The sequence below is a fragment of the Monodelphis domestica genome, chromosome 3, assembly GCF_027887165.1.
Source record: "Monodelphis domestica isolate mMonDom1 chromosome 3, mMonDom1.pri, whole genome shotgun sequence".
In the NCBI taxonomy this organism is placed as follows: Eukaryota; Metazoa; Chordata; class Mammalia; order Didelphimorphia; family Didelphidae; genus Monodelphis; species Monodelphis domestica.
The window spans coordinates 491491104-491508649 of record NC_077229.1 but is presented as its reverse complement, the minus strand read 5'-3'; the positions used below and the strand labels follow the sequence as shown (position 1 = coordinate 491508649).

Below are 17546 nucleotides of genomic sequence, written 5' to 3'. Positions count from 1 at the left end.
CCTAGGTAGACATCCTTCAATGTCCTCACCTCTGTGGTCTCTCTGCACATATTCAATCAACTGCCAAGTCTTCTTGATTCAACCTTGACAACATCTCTCACATTTCCCCATCTCAGATCTCTATCCTAATTCAGTTCTCACACTGGTTCTCACACTGACTACTTTAATAGCCTAATCAAAACAAAATACAAACCCTTTATTTTGACATTTTTTTTCACAAGCTGGCCTTGATCTCTTTCCAGTTTTAGTATTATCTTTTAAACACTTTTTTGAACCAGTCAGTTCAAACTGGTCTTGTAGTTCTCATAACATGAAACTTCATTCCTCATTTCTTTGCCTTTGTTTTGGCTGACTCCTCTGCTTGGAGCCTCTATTTCTACTATTTCACTGTCTCAGTGAATCCAAAATTCCCATAAAAGCTCAGCTCAAGTGCCTTCCCCTCCACACAAGGCATTTCCAGTGTCTCTCTGCAAAATGACCTCATATTTATATTGCGTTTGAGTTGTGCCTTTCCCTCTCAATTGAATGTAATCTCCTTAAGGGTGGAACTATTTCATTTGTCTCTTTTGGTTACCAGTGCCCAGCAGGTAGACTTGAACAGAATATTTACCAAATATATGTTCTTTAATAAATACATATGCATGTATGTGTGTATAAATATAAATATATACATTATAAAAACATACATATAGCTTCTCAGGGACAAGGGGGAATTGTATTATAAAAGAAGGCTTTAAATAATATCATGCTTTGTGAATGAAAGGCTGGAATTGGGCAATTTCATATCTTATCATTACATGTTCTACATCTTCATCCTTTGAGGCTATTAGAATAGTAATCAATATATATTAAGTAATCTGAATATGAACACTGTATTATGTTTCTCATATACTAAACAGGTGGCAATCTGTCTAATACTCACGAGTGGACAGAAGCGGGAGCATCATCTCTCTGAAATGTTCCTTCACTTCCAACCTGCTCTCTACGTTTTCCAGCTCTGTCTTTATATTTTGGATTCTTCAGTGCCTTTTCATCTTCATAGTCTGTATTCTTCATAAATACATAAAATTCATTAGGGAAGAAGGGCATTTTAAAATAAATAATGTAATTTACACTGTCTTAATGTAAGGGTGGAGAGGCTATTTATACATTTATCTTTACAATAAAACAAATGTTTCCACATATATTACAAAGTAAATTTAGAAACCTCTCATAATCAAAAACCTAATTATTCAGATTTTTATTAGTTTATGTATTCTTTCCTAGACAGTTGTATTTTCAAAGCAAAATAAATCACTAATTAAAGGTATAGCACACAGTTACATATTTTAACAATATTTTGATCTATAATGTAGATATTTCACTTCTGAAAGGTCATATGTCCTCGGGTTGAGAAAAATCTATGTTTACCCTAAATTTAATGTGGCCAAAAGAGTTCTTCTTGGAAAAGAAGAAAATTTAGTAGCATAGTTTTACAAATAAGCAGACATTCTTCTGCTGGCTGCCTACAAAATTGGGGAAGCAGTAAAAATGTTAGAATTCATTGCTGCTATTGTTGTCATTTGATTCTTAGACAGAGTTTTGCCCTATAATGCTATTTGTCAATATTTATAATAAATGATTATTATCATATGTCAAATTCATCCTAAGTAATAAATATAAGGGCTAAGTGATAGGAAAAAATTGTGTGAAGAACAGATGAATTCACATTTTAATTCAACAAACATGGAAAATCTATGTAGCAAGGTACTATTCAATTAGAAAATTCCAATATACATGATGCAATTGTGAAAATGTTCAATTATTTTGAACATCTAATGCTTGTAAATGTAAATTGTAAAAGTTTCAACATTTTACTGTATCAGTTTTTGTTATTTTGGAATGTGAAGAGAAAAAATTCAAATCCAAGGATTTGGGAAAAAATATTCCCTATAACTTCCTTCTCTCAAATTCTGGCCCAGACATATGGTCTGCTATTATTTCTCTCTTTTATTAAATGGACAAATATTTATTTAGTGTACTATGTGTACAAGGCACCAAACATAAAGCAAAATACTTTAATTCCTCAAGGATCTTAAAGCCCACTGGATTTTAATATTAACAATGTTATTTTCAAAGACATCAATAGCAATATAAAAATGTTCTAAATCATTCTTGATTAGAGAAATGCAAATTAAAACAACTCTGAGGAATTACCTCATACCTATCAGATACAGAATAGAGATCCTAACACTAGAGTCAGGGCAGAGAATGAATTAACTATATGTCACATAACCATCTTTTGACACTGGCCAAGTTCCTTAACCTATATGGTTCTCAAGTTACTTCTAATAAAGTAAAAACATTCAAATAGAAGTTATCTTTTGTTAATTACTGGGCTCAGCTTTTACAAACATTGTTTTAAAAGAAGAATTTATGATCAAACAAGAGATAGAAAGCATTAAAGGATGTAAAATAGATAATTTTGATTATATCAAATTAAAAAGTTTTTGCACAAACAAAACCAATGTAGCCAAGATTAGAAGGAAAGCAGGAAATTGGGGGAGAAATTTACAGCAAGTTTCTCTGGATAAAGGTCTCATTTCTAAAATATATAGAGAACTAAGTCAAATTTATAAGAATACACGTGATTCTCCATTTGATAAATAGTTAAGGTACATGAAGAGGCAGTTTTCAGAAGAAATCAAAGCTGTTTATTATTGTTTTTTGGTCAAATCCTACTCTTCATGGCCCCTTTTGGGATTTTCTTTGCAAAATTACTAGAGGTTTACCATTTCCTTCTTCAGTTCATTTTATAGATAAAGAACCTGAGGCAAACAGGGTTAAGTGACTTGTCCAGCGTGAGTATCTCAAGGCCAGATTTGAACTCAGGTCTTCCTGATTCCAGGTTCAGCATTCTATCCACTGCATTACCTAGTTGCCCAAGTTATCTAGAGTCATCTAAAAAAATGCTCTAAATCACTATTGAGTGACCCTTAATGTATTGCTGATTGAATTGTGAACTGATCCAACCATTCTGATATTAACTTGGAATTATGCCCAAAGGGCTGTAAAACTGTGTATACCTCTTGGACCCAGCAATATCATTATTACTAGGTCTATATCCCAAAGCGGTAAAAGAAAAAAAAAGCAAAAGGACACACACACACACACACACACACACACACACACACACACACAGACAGACACGATTATTGCAGTTCTTTCTTGGTGGCAAAGAATTGGAAATTGAGAGGGTGCCCATGAGTCAGGGTATGGCTGAACAAGTTGTGGTATAGGATTTTGATGGAATATTATTATGGCATAAAAAATGACATGCAGGATAGTTTCAGAAAAACCTGGGAAGACCTATATAAATTGATGCAAAGTGAAGTGAGCAGAACACTGTATAAAGTAATAGTGATATTGTAATGATGATTCACTATTCAAGACTTAGCTATTCTGATCAATATAATAATTCCATGACAATTTCTAAAGACTCATGACGAAAAAATGCTATCCCCTTCTAGAAAGAGAGCCAATGGACTCTGAATGCAGATGGAAAGCACTGCTTTTTAATATTCTTTTTCTTGCTTTATTTTTTCTTGTAAGCAACATGGTTAAGTTTTGAATGATTTTGCATGATTACCATATAGTTTGCCCTATTGGGTAAGGAAGGAACTAAAAGAGAGAATTTGGAACTGAAAACTAAAGAATGAATGCAAAAAAAATTAATTAACCCCCTCCCCAACAATAATGCTATTTTTTTCTCTGATACTGTGAAAGACCTATAGTTTCAAGAGAGTTCAAAAATATGTGGTTTCAATATTCTCCACTGACATGGACTGAATCCTTCCATATTTCAAGAGATGTTAGGAGGGAAAAATTTATCACCTAGTAGAAAGTCTTCTCTATACTTAAGCTGTCCTTCAGATGTTAGTATGTCACTAGCTTATTATGCTCCATAGCCTTTGAGATTTCTTATTTTCCCAAGCCTATATCTATTATCTTTCTCTTTTGCTTCAGTTATAGTAGAATGTACAGAACACTTGATTTAGAGTTTGAGAACTCATGGGTGATAACCTAGCTCTGCTGCTTTACTAGTTGTGTGACCTGGGCAAATTACTTAACCTCTGGGCCTCAACTTCTTCAGCTGTAAAATAAGGAGGTAAATTTTAAATTGTAAGATCCCTGTTAGCTTGAAATCTAACATACTATGATCATCAACTGCCTACAGAACACATCCAACTGGTTATTTAACCAGCATCTCAAACTCAACATTTCTAAGATTAAATTTACTTGTTTCCCCATCTACTTCTGAGCCATTCAGTCCATCACCCGTGTTCAAAGCTGTGGCATTTTCTGGTTTTTCCTCCTCTATCTCCCCTTACGGCTGTCAGGTCCTAAGGGTTTTACCTCTTTAATATTGCCAAGTTTTGCCTTTTTCCTCTGTTGCCTTAGCAAATGCCACTCCTTTAAGGAGCATTCCAATAGCCTTTTAGGACATCTTGTCATTTCTAGCTATTCTCTCTCTGACAAAATCTAACCATCTTTCACACTTGTGTTAGACTAACCTTTCAAACACAGACATGATCATGTACTCTCTGTTCAAAACATTCCCAACAGTTCTCTGGCTGTTGAATAAAAATGAAATTCTTCTGGAATTCTCCCTGTAGGAGAGGTGACAACATGTGCCAGGCAAGTGAAAAGACCTTGACCATCAAAAGACCTCAGACCCTACTAAGATCAGGACCCTGATCCCAAGAGCTCTGAGAGGGGCAATGGTCTCCAAATCTTCAGTCCTGCCTCCACCCTGGTAAGAAGCAGCCCTAAGGAGGAGCGGCCAGACATTGCTGCTACTACCAATGTCAATAAGCTGCCACAGAAAGGTAGTTAAGCTCAAAATCTGAGAAGCAGCAGTATACCACCTAGGCCACCAACCCTACTTCCTTGCCGGACACCTCAAGTTACATATATTTCAGAGAAGTAACTCTTGTGGACATGTAACCTAGCAATTTCTATAATTTTTTGGCTTTGCTTCTCCATGGCAATCATGCCAATCACTACTACTGAAGACACAAAAACACAGTTCTCACCACCAAAGTCCTTAGAACCATTAAATGGTTCAAAATTCAGAAACCAATGTTGTTTTTATTAAAGGAAATTACATTAAATAAGGTGTATGATCATTTACTTTACTTCTGCAGCCTAAAAACCATGGGACCTTTTCATCTCATTTGGAGCTGAAACCCTCACTGTTAAAAGACTATTAATCCTGAAGACTTTCTTGTTTTTTAATTTGCACCCTTGCACATAACACAGTGCTTTGCAAATAGCAGGCATCTCATATTGTTTTTGTCCCTTTTTTCCATGTCTTATAATTTATAATCTGTGATCACTATACCTTTCTAGTCTTATATCATATAACTACTCTCTGTGTGCATTTATCTCTAGTCAAAAACTCATCAACTCACACATATCAGCACTCTTCCGCCTTTGGGTTATGCAGTTCCCTGTTACCTGAGATGTTTCTCTTTTCTACCCCCATCAGTTTAAATTCTACCTATCTTTTAAAGTCCAAGTCAAATGTCACTTCTTCCAAGAAGCCTTCATTAGTTCACTCAATAATGACCTTTTCTTCCATTAGACCTCACATTTCATTTGGTGCATGCAATTTTGTATCATAGTAATTTATGAATGTTGTACTTCCACCATACTAAATTTTGGGAGGAAAGACTTATTTAATCTTTGCTTCTCCCCCAACACACCTCTGAACATAGCAGACATTTAATAAATGTTCCCCTCCATGTAACATGAAGATGTTTTAATAACACTTGAGGGAAGTATTATTATTACTGCTTCGTGAGTTACTTCACAATTAAGGGTCCCAGGCAATTTCTATTACTCTAGATTGTAGAACTGTTGCTGATTTGCATTAGTTTTCTCCCTAGAAGTTTCCTATAATAATGAAATCACATTTCAGGACTAAAACATCAGAGCAATAACAGAGAAATAATGCACATAGAAAAAATATTTGATATGAATATATTAGGTGAACTGCATGAACAAGATCTCTCCTTCCTAAGTCTCTGTGGTATAACCAAAAGGATACTACATTATGATTCTAAGGACTTGGGCTCTACTCTTGGCTCTTCTACTTAGATGTGTGCTATTTTGTAAGTCACTTTGATCAATTAAGAAGCATTTATTAAGGGCTCAGTAGGTGGCAGGCAAAGATAAAAATGAAGAGTTCTTGCCTTCAGGAAGCTTATGCTGTACTGGGAAAACAGGTATGGATGCAAAATATACACATAATAAAAACAAGGTAATTTGAGGGAGTGAAGGCACTAGCTGCTGGGGAAGGGTTTCAGGAAAGATTTGATGAAGAAAACAGTGCTTGAGTTTTTTGTTGTTGTTTTTGTTGTTTTTTAAACCCTTATCTTCTGTCTTGGAGTCAATACTATGTATTGACTCCAAGGCAGAAGAGTGGTAAGGGCTAGGCAATGGGGGTCAAGTGACTTGCCCAGGGTCATACAGCTGGGAAGTACCTGAGGCCAGATTTGAACCTAGAACCTCCCGTCTCTAGGCCTGGTTCTCAACCCACTGAGCTACCCAGCTGCCTCCAGTGCTTGAGTTTTGAAGGAAATTAGAGATTCTCAGCAAGAGGAGAGTGAATTCAAGGGATGGGGAGACTACATGGCATTTAAACAGGAGATAGAATGACATCAGCTTTTGATATAGCAATAGCACTATGGACTATGTAGAGAAGGGAGAGTCTTGAGGCAGAGGAAATGAGACTACCAAAATAACCCAGGTAAGAAAAGCCTGAACTGAGATGGTTGTCAAAAAAGATGGCAGTAATGAAAATTTAGTCTCAGCTTTTTTTATGTGAAAAACTGAATACTCAGTAAGGTAGGATAAAAAGGGAGAATGTAGTCGAGGCATTGCCGTAAAGGCAGAACCGTAAGGGTTAAGCCTCCTCTTCCTCCCCAGTTGGGCTGCATAGTCGGGGTCGTGGGTTGAACTGTGTACGACCTGCCCAGCTGTGTGCTCAAGGTTGGAGTAGAATCAGAGGGAGGACTGATAAGGTTTGTGAGAAATTGTGAGAGACTGTGGGAAAGTTGCTTGTTTGGAATCCTCTCGGTTCTTCCCTGTGCCTGGCAGGTAACGTCATGAATTCCTATGAATCTGCCCAATTATTGGTTCTTGCTGTTGCTGGGCGGTAACATCATATCTTCCTGTGTGTCTTAACCTATATATGCTTTGTGTGAAACCAATAAAGCTTTGTCGCTATGCATTTTCATATAGCGTCCATTCGTTACTCTTCATTTCGTTACCCCAAGTGAGGTCACACAGGGCTGGCCGACCCTGGCGATGAGCCTTACAGGAGAATGTTTGTAGAGCACTGTGATAATGGTAATGTATGCCATAAATGTAAACCTACTGCTTCTTTGTCCCAGTCTAATTTTTTCATTTATAATCCCAGCTTGGAAAATCAAAACTTCTTTTGCTTGACAGATCATTGTATTCAATTACAGTATACTGTTGGTCTTGTATGAAGAGAAGACTTCAGCTCTGCTTTAAACTACAACACTTAAAAGAATATAATATTTAATACCTTCTAAACACTTACCATTAAGCCATATTTTACTCTTATTTTCTTTAATGCTTTTCTTCTTACCAACTCTTTTTCTTCTTTACTTAATGCTGGGCCTACTGAAAAAAGAATGACTATTTAATCATTAGATATATGAAGCATGGAATACTTTTTTAGGAGGAAATGGATACTTTTGTAGCATACAGTGCTTATACTCAATAGTGTTACTCCAAACAGCAATGAGGTACAACAAAATGTTGGTATAAAAAGATCTTAGGTTATAATGAAGACATTTCATTATTTCTGGTAACTGAACTGGTTTAGACAGAATTATATAACAATTCTACATTCTAGTACTGGGTCATATCATAGTTAGACTTTGGTGTATGTTACAAAAATAACAGTAAGTTACCTCAGGACAATTCTTATTAAGACCCCAAACCACTTCATAGATCTCAATCTTTCAAGGGCCTTGTATGCAAAGTATGTGGCTACAAATGGTACAAAACATAAATATTAAGTGATATTCCCAAAGGGTCAACACGAGCTGGCAAAGAACTAATAGAGAACTGAGGACTTCTCAGCTTTTTGTTTAATAATTTGACTAGAAAATATTTTAACCCCACTGCTCCCAAAAACATGTAAAGGGACTGAGTTGTAGAAATAATAATTTTGTTAAAAGTTTAATTTCCAAGAAATCCAAAGTATCAAACTTCGGAAAACTAGACTGTTAATAAAGCTCCTTAATAACTTCCTAGCACTAATTTTTCCTCAGAAAGTGGTATTGCCAGCATAATCTTCCAACTTGATGTACATATAATCCTAGGGGGTATGAGAAGTTTGTCAAAGGGGCATGAAGAAAATTTGGTAATAACTATATTATCCTAATGAAATTAGTTTCTTGATTTTCTTAAGTGGACATGTGAGGAAAAGTGGCACAGTGGATGGAGAGCTAGCCTGGAGTCAGGAATACCTAACATATACATATTGGCCATGTGATTTAAAAGCTCCGTGTTCTCAATAGTACCTAAGCCAATTAGTTGCAAGAATTGTATAGGCTTTGGCTCCCTAGAGCAATGAAATCACATGTCCAGACAACACACTTATGTTCTTGTGCATCATAAACTTCAGAATTTAATTTCTTTAATATCGAACAACAGTTACAGATTTACTAAAAATTAAGTACAAGGATTAGGAAAAGTGGGAAACCCTTGCAATAGAACAATATGAATTCTGCCTCACATAAATGCCAACAGAACAATTCCACTAATGAGAGAGCCTGACTCTCAATGGCTTTTCTCACCATTAATAACAGAAGTTAAAAGAAATGGGACCTAGTTAGATAAAAGTATAATTACAAGTCTAATCACATCATAATTACTGTTTTGAAGGACATTTGGAAATGGTTACAGTGTTGTTGCAAAAGCTGATTGACAAATTGTATTGGCATTAGCAAAGCCAATATTTTTAACTAATAGGCTTTTCTTCTCAGCAATACATTTCATGTGCTATCGAGTCTTCAAAGTGCTATGGACAATGTGAAAGATTCCTAAATTACGTTATTTATTAACCTCGTTTCCAAATATGAAACACACAGCTTTTATTCATGCCTTTACTGGATAAAGTCATTAATATGCACTCTACTTAATAAGCTTAGTCCTAAAACACACTTTATGCAATAAATGATTATTAGCAAATATCTCTCATATATAAAGAACAGAGTACTGATACCTCAATATGATATGGAAAAGCTTCAGTTTTCAGCTAGGAGCCAGTTTAAGAAAAATGGAGATAGAGATTCAAATTTAAAAGAAAAGTTATCAACATCACATAGAAAAGACAAATTTTACCTACCAGAAGATTCATCTTTCTTATCAAGGCGAAGGTGGGCTCTCACTTGCCCGGGTTCACAACCATCACAAGTATCACTACCTGGATGAATGTGAAAGGACAGCACTGTTTCTCCAATTTTCACTTCATCGCCATGTTCTAGTACATAAGGTTCACACTTTGTTTTGGGCTATAGAAGAAATATGTAAAACAGAAGGCCAAGATGATCACATACATGGTTGATTTTTACTTCTACAGATAAAATTAAAGAACAACAAATGTCATGACATAGGTTATAACAGGTGTTACTATCTATATAAGAGTAATCCAGTCTTACTGATGATATGAATACAATGAATTGCATGTAAAAATTCAGGCAAAAGATGCCTTCCTTGGCCCCTCGTTCACTTAATTACTAAGACCAGCATATACTACTTGAAGAATAAAAGAAGATAGCTGAGCCTTTAATGGTTCTTTTATCACCAGCAAATCATAATTTCCCTTCACAATCCTCATATCTTCCTATCTCAAACATTTCTTCTAACCCTATCAGATATACCCAATTAAATTTCCAAAATGAAGAACCTGCTGGCAGAGTGGATAGAACACTAGGCCTGGAGAAAGGAATTCTTGAATTCAAAATTGGCCTCTAGCTGTGTGACTCTGGAAGTCATTTAGCTCTGTTTGACCTCAACTGTAAAATGGGGATAATAACAGCACCTACCTCTCATAGGATTGTTGTGAAGATTAAACCAGAATATTGCAGTGCCTGGCACAGAGTAGTTGCTATTAATTATTCCCTCCCCTTCCCTAAGCTATCTACTAGAATACACTACTATTACACAGTACTGGGTCACTAAGTGGTTAAATGACTTTTCTAAGGTAACATGGTCAGCTTTGTTGGAGACAAGACTTGGTCCCTGGTCATGACTGCCTGGCTCTCGATCTACTGTGCTAGCCAGCTGTTGTTAGGACTATGAATTTTAACTGGTAGGCAAGATGGAACTTATGAGGAATTTTGAGCTGGGGAACGAGGTCTAAAAAGGTTATAGATCTATTGAGAGAATTATGAGTTTTACATTTTTTAAGCTATATAAACATATATGTAGGTGTTTGATTAACATAAAAGTACTCACTTGAAGAATCTGTTTTCCATTAACAATTGTACCATTTTGACTGCCTTGATCCACAAGAACATAACTTTGTAACTCATGGTCAAAATAAATTTCTGCGTGAAACTTGAGAAAAAAAAACAAATTTCTGCGTGAAACTTGAGAAAAAAAAAACATTTTATTAAATGAATGTGATCTTTGTGATATGTTGTCACAGAACATTAATACTCTGCTTATATGCCTTTGAACATGTTAATTGTAAAGATAAAATACTGCTGGTTTATCTTTTTTAGATTAGTACAGAAACTTTTTTTTTTTTAATTTGGGCCACAATGAATAAAAAGCAACTTACCATGCTGGTGCAAATATATGCTGTCCTTTCTTTCCAAATCGGACTAGTATAAAGGTCTGCATCTGACCTACAATATATGTTTTTTTTTTCAAGTATACCTGAATATTTTTTTCCTTTCAAAGAGTCCACATTTTAGCGTGACTGGAAACATTTAAGCATTATGGTCATTTAGTTCATTATGGAGTGTCTGTGGTTTCATTAGATTTTTAATTAGGGGAATAAGGGGGAAGACGGGAGGCATAATAGATTAAGCTCATCTGGTTTTAAAATTAATAGGAAATATAAGACTATTTTTACATATGTGTGTATACACACACACACACACAAACACATTACAGAAACTTCAATACCTATTGTAATTCCATATTTTTTTCTATTATGGTTGAGGAGGAAATAAGGAGGAAGACAAAAAGGGAAAAAAGTGAGCCAAAGGAGGAAGAGAAAACTATATAAGAGAAGACAAGATTATCATGGAAAGAGAAAAGGTGAAGTAAATAAAGGAAGGAGAAGTAGACTTAGACACTTCTAAAATGCCAATTATTTGAACTTCAAAGTGTTCTTGCCTCTTATTACTTCCCTGTGAAATTCTAATTAGCTCATTAGCTATTTATCCTAGATCTACACTCGATCCAAAAATCTCATTTCAGAGATTCTACTATGAGAAAGTAACAGCAGCCAATTTTTTATTTTATTAGCTTCAAATTAGCCCCCAAAATTTTCCTTGTGCTACAAGAACAGTGACTTAGAGGTCTGGAAGAAATAAAGGTATGGGCTCAGGGTGCCTAATTCTGCTTTAAATTAATGAAAAAAGATGACACATTGAGTTCATTCACCTTGTGATTATAGACTATTTGATCATATACCCAAATAGGAAAATGCTATTTGTATAGCAAAATAAATTTTTAACAACAACAAACAATAAACGGATCCAACACAAATGTTCTATTAGTCAGTCACAAAAACAAGTAAAATGCTTGGAACTCAAATATGAAAAGTATAAAAGATTAATTCTACTTTCAGATAAGAGGGAAGGAATATTTTTTTCAGTTAAAAAAGCTTACCTTACTGACCCCAACTTCAGGAATTCGAAGTGTATGCTCCATGTCCTTTTCTCTATAAAGTCAAATGCAATTTTTCAGTCATATATAACTATACCCATTTCAGAATGGCCCTGAAATTTTAAGGAATTGCTAATATTTTTAATGAATTCTTCTCAATTCTGACAAGTACCCTTGTATAGATTATATCAAATCTTTAACTCTGTTTGCAATTTCCTATCTACCAGAAAATAATGCAAATTACTTTTTATTCTTTGGTTCATCTAACACAAAATAATTAGCAACCAGTGAGTACATAATAAAGTTAAATCTGTGAAACCATATCTTTGTACCAATTTTGTATTAATTTTCCCAGATCTGTTGCATAAATCTGTATTTTCATTACATGCATAATGGTGAATTCTATTGTTTGAGAGCATTTAAAGATTAACTTGGAATAAAAACCTAGATTATCCTTCCCAAAAGGAAAGATGTGAAGGCATCCTATGTGATCAAAGCTCATTCTCCCACTGAGTACACTGGGTCCCGTTGCTAAATTAGCTATAAAGCTACACTGATGCCAGAAATCAATCCTTGAAGTCCCCAAGCCTCTGGAAACTGAGAAGAAAAATGTCATGGTTTTTCCACATGAGGTATCTATTTCAAGGCTGAGAGTAGAGAGTACAAAAAGGGTGAGCTGAAGATGAATCAAAAATTGTGTGTGTATATGTACTGAACAAGATAAGATATTTGGTGTTTAAAGCCCTTCAAAGCCCTTCCTAACCTGGCTCCCTAGTATCTTTCAAATCTTCTTATACCTTACTCTCAAATATGTATTCAATGATACTGAATCATGGCTGTTCCATGAACAAGACATTCTGTCTTTCCTCTACAGACATTCTCTCTGAATGTCCCCTATGCTTGAAACTCTGACTTGACCTCTCTAGCTTTTTAAAAATCCTAATTAAAATCCCACCTTCCATAGGAAACCTTTCCCAATCCCTCTTAATTCCAGTGATTTTCTCTGTCAATTATTTCCTGTATATCCTGTATATAACTTGTTTGTATAAATTTGTTTGCTTGTCTCCTCCAATAGATTGTGAGTTCCTTGAGAGCAGGGTCTGTCTTTTGCCTCTTATTGTATTCCCAGAGCTTAGCAAAGTGTCAGCAACAGAGCAGGCACTTAATAAGTTTACTGAATTGAACTAAAAATCATAAATCATATACTATATAGGCCCCCTTCTGCATGTGTGTGGGTGTGTATACGCATGGGCACTTGCAACTAAGAGAATAAGGATAGGCTTAAAGGAGGATATGGATTCTAAGTGAGAGAAGGGAATTCCAGCACTGGAGATAGGAAATGATTACATTGGCACAAAGCATGTGTAAAAAGAGTAATATGCAATAAACTTGAATGGGTAAGTAGATTAAACAAACAAGTATTTTATCTTAAAGGGGAAAAGTCCTCAGAGACTTCAAGCAATTAAGCAAAATTCCCATTTGATACAGGACCATGATGTTCTGACTGATTCCCATATCCCTCCACAAACAAGCACTTGAAATTGAAGGTGTATAAAAATAACTGGCCTGAAGCATTTTTAAGAGTTCAATGCAATTACTTTTATGTAGCTGGCAACTACAAAATGTTGTATAATGACAATCCTTCAGTTACAAATTTCATTTCTTTTCATTCAATCATATAGTAATTTCTAAGCTCTTCATATTAATGAACATTGCTAAAAAATGCCAAAAGAAATTTATAATTATATAGTGCTTAGCATATTTGTGTCTAATATATATGAATACATATATGTAAAAATTGGAAAAGGAGCAGTAAATAGTTCATGAAAAGGCTAAAATAAAGCAGCTTTAACAGTAACAATTAAGCACGAACATAATTTTTTTGAAGAAAATCTGATAAGAGAGATTAAGACATTTTACCTTCCAATTGTAGCTGGATTTACAGCTGTGATAATAAAAAGTGCACCTGTCTGCAGTACTGGTGATCTAATAACGATGACTCTAATACATGGAGGCCAAATTTTTTCTTCCTCTGTAACCCAGAACAAAAAAAAAGAAAGAAAGAAAAAATAGAGGGTAATTATGAATTTAAGGGAATGAGATTAATTAATGAAATTTTCAATATCATGAAATTGTTTCTCAAATTTTTTAGAACCTGAAGCTCAAAAGAATTCGAAGCATACATTTTTAGTATGACTTATTTTAAATATTTAAAATTTTAAAATAATTTATCCTTTATGAAACAAAACAAAAAATGAAGAATGAAAATAGTTTATATTTGTACTTTCATGGCCTTGACATCTTTGCAAAAAGCAAAGAAAACAAGAAAAGTGAATTTTTAGCACATAACAAAGATAAATTAATTTTGGGGACTCTATTTTCAAAAGCAATTGTAAAATAATAATTTTATAACTTTAGTTGGGCCTATCCAAGGTCACAGATGACGCCCAAGACCAGATGAAATAGTTTTGGTTTTTTTTTTTTGAGAAACTTGGCTCTGATAATGACTATTTCAGTACAACTTTCAGCAAATGATTATGAGTCTTAGTTTCCTCTCTAAAACAAGGGTAATGATACTTGCTACAGTTGCTGTGAGAAAAGCAGGTAGCATAGAGTAGCATAGAGGATAGAGTACTCAGGAAAACCTGAGTTTGACTCTGACCTAAGTCACGTAATAGCTGTATGACTCTGTGCAAGCAAGTTGGTGCCTGCTTCTTTCATTCTTCTCTACCAGAAGGTTGCCTACCAGGTAATGAGCTGGATTGGCAACAGTAGTTCTCATTACTGCCTCTGGGCATCCTTGAAGTCCAGGCTTCCACAGGAAGCCAGAAATCTCTTAATTCAAGTGCATATTGTCTGATTATTTCCTGCTTACCCTGATTTGCATGTTGTCTCTCCTATCAGTTTATGAGCTGCAAGAGGGTAGGTACTATCTTTATTTGTATTCTCAGCATTTAGCACAGGGCCTGGTCTACAGTATTACTAACTGCTTACAGATCAACTAAAAGAATAATTACTAACTTAATATTAATGTTGGCACGCACTGTAATCTGCATAAGTCTCCACAATGAACAAAGCTGATACTTTTAGAATTAAAATTTAGAATTTAAATTATTCCTAACTACTCCTTAAAAATAAGTGAATTTTTAAAAAATCATTCACTGTTTTAATTAGATTAAATTAACATTAAGTAACTATACTTACCTACCTTAAAATCATTTTCCTGCATGTATACTGTGTGAGTTGTAAGGGTTTTTTTTCTAGTTTGCTCCTTTACAGTGATTAGGTTTTAGGGAAATGTGTTTTAAATTGGTTATCTGTAAAGGCCATTTACTCACCTTCATCTTCAGAGTCTGCTGAAGTAATATTGTCTTCACTAGTAACATCACTACTGTCCTCAGTCTGAGAGTCTGTAATTTCACCTTCTTCTGGCTCACTGTCAGTCTCTATTACTTTGTCTTCTTTAAATAAAGCCAAATCATAGACATTTACATTAAGATGTGAGTCAGTATTATCTTTGCCATCTGTGTCAGCAAATTTCAGTGGACTATTTTTACTATGATTATCTACTTTGGCTTTCTTTTTCACATTTGTGGAATCTTCTCTTTTAACACAGCTTATATGTTCAGTGGTCAGGCAATTTGAACTATTTGATGCTTTGTGTTCTTCTAGATCCAGATCCTGTGATAAAAAACAACAACAACTTTATCACAAAGTACAGAGCTGAAATTATGATAGATAAGAGAAAATGCAACTGTCTTGGGAAAATATTGTGAACTCATAAGTGATTGCTAAAACCTAATTTGCACTTTTGAATCCTTGTCTATCTGCATATCATTTTTCAAAAAAGGAACTTCTTAGTACTTATCCCGTTTCTCTAGAATTACTGTCAAATGGAACAGAGCATAAGAATCACAATAAACACTAGTAAACTCAATTTGAAGTATAATGAATATGCTAACCATACTTGATATGGATCAAATATATTCCTTGAGTTAGTTGGATAGTACCAATGTTTCTGGGTTTTGGTGAGTTATTTACATATTTGCTTTGAGATGTATTAATTTTCATAAGAGACAGTTTAGTGGAGTTACTAACTTTAATGTAATTATAATTATTAACCAGAGATGCAGCATTTTCACAGTGGATACAGAGATGGCCTTGAAGCCAGGCAGACCTGGATTCAGGATTTGCTTCTGTCATATATATGGCTATGGCACCTAAGGCAAGGTACTTAACTCTTCAGGGTGTTAGCCAATTCTCTAAGACAAGGGTTCTTAACCTGGAGACTATAAGCATGCTTAAGAAAAGCATAATACAATGGATTTCATTTGTAATTTATTTTTTATGTATTTCAAAATAATACAGGTATACCTTCCACATTTCAGGACTTAGGGGTATAGCACCCCTGCAATCTGGAAAAATCCATGTAAACTTTTTTGGCACGTCTTTGTACCAAAGAAGAAGTTTGAATTTTTTCTTTTTCTTTTATGGGGTGTTTTCAGTACATTATTATGAAATCTGGGTTAAGTATTTGGTCATAGATTATTTGTAGGTCAATGTTAAGTAAAAATACTGTAGGAAAAAGAAAATTTAAAAGTAAAATATGAAAAAATTAAAAATAAAACAAATTATGAGGATACTACTACTAACATACTATACAGGTAATTTTATATATAAAAGTGCATACATTTTATGCATTTATGAGTTATCAGACTTTTAGAACATATCTCTTCATTTGTAGCCTTTGTGTGTCATCTGCTGGCTTTCACATTCCTTTTGTAAACTTTAACTTTTTACTTATTTTAGCTTAAAAAAATAAATTGTGTACATTTTTGGCATAAAAAATAAAATGTTGATATAATACAAAACTATAAATATATTTTATGCATTTCTGAGTTAACTTTTTGTCTGTTGCCTGCTGGCCTTCTGTGGCTTCTGTAAAACTCCCCCAAATTCCCATTTAACTTCTTATGCCAATCCACGTTACATGGAAATTGAGATGGGGAAAGTTGTAATATGGTAGATACCTGTATTCTGAGAGGAAGTTCACAGGCTTAACTAGACTGATAATGGAATCCACGACCCAATAAATAAATAAAGGCTAAGAACCACTGTTCTGAGACCACAAAAAGCACAAACACTCTTGTGTATCACTGGTAGTGAAGTTAAAGCATTCCTAAAAAAGTGAGTTAACTTCCCCAAGTCACCAGATTAAATCTATAAAACATATTTCAAAGGTGAACTTCTTGGATAATATTTTTGATTAATTGCCAAGATAAAATATTCTGTATGATCAATGTGATTAGGTTAACTTTGGCAAGCCAGCTTTCACTACTGCAATTTATATACTTGTAAAGTTATGGCAGAATTCACATATTTTTACCTTTAACTACCTCATTTTAAAAACATACACAAAATTCAAAGCAAATGTTTTCATGCACAAACATAAAAATAAGAAAATGTTACAAAACCTTATTTTCACTTAAATGTACAGTTACAATGCCTTATAATAATGAAGAAAGTTTTGCTTTGCATTATCTTTTTGAAGATCCATGTTGAAAAAAAATTTCTTTTTGGAAATTCAGTACTTTTATTCAGTTTCACAAAGCCCAAGG

General features: G+C 34.4%; 1 protein-coding gene across 3 annotated transcripts in view; it reads right to left on the bottom strand.

Annotated features, from left to right (window-relative positions):
* AGGF1 (angiogenic factor with G-patch and FHA domains 1) overlaps window positions 1-17546 on the bottom strand; it is a 76761-nt gene that overhangs the window by 18377 nt on the left and 40838 nt on the right. For 2 of the 3 annotated variants that reach the window (XR_008917929.1, XM_001367864.5), the window contains exons 6-12: window positions 15267-15609; window positions 13849-13960; window positions 11932-11983; window positions 10543-10644; window positions 9431-9596; window positions 7613-7695; window positions 923-1050 (exon numbers count right to left, since the gene is read on the bottom strand). Coding sequence is in view for 2 of the 3 variants with exons in the window: in XM_001367864.5 (XP_001367901.1) it covers window positions 923-1050; window positions 7613-7695; window positions 9431-9596; window positions 10543-10644; window positions 11932-11983; window positions 13849-13960; window positions 15267-15609 (986 nt within the window). In the remaining variant the exon portion in view is untranslated. The remainder of the gene's footprint in view (window positions 1-922; window positions 1051-7612; window positions 7696-9430; window positions 9597-10542; window positions 10645-11931; window positions 11984-13848; window positions 13961-15266; window positions 15610-17546) is intronic. The other variant, XM_056824787.1, reaches the window with a different exon arrangement.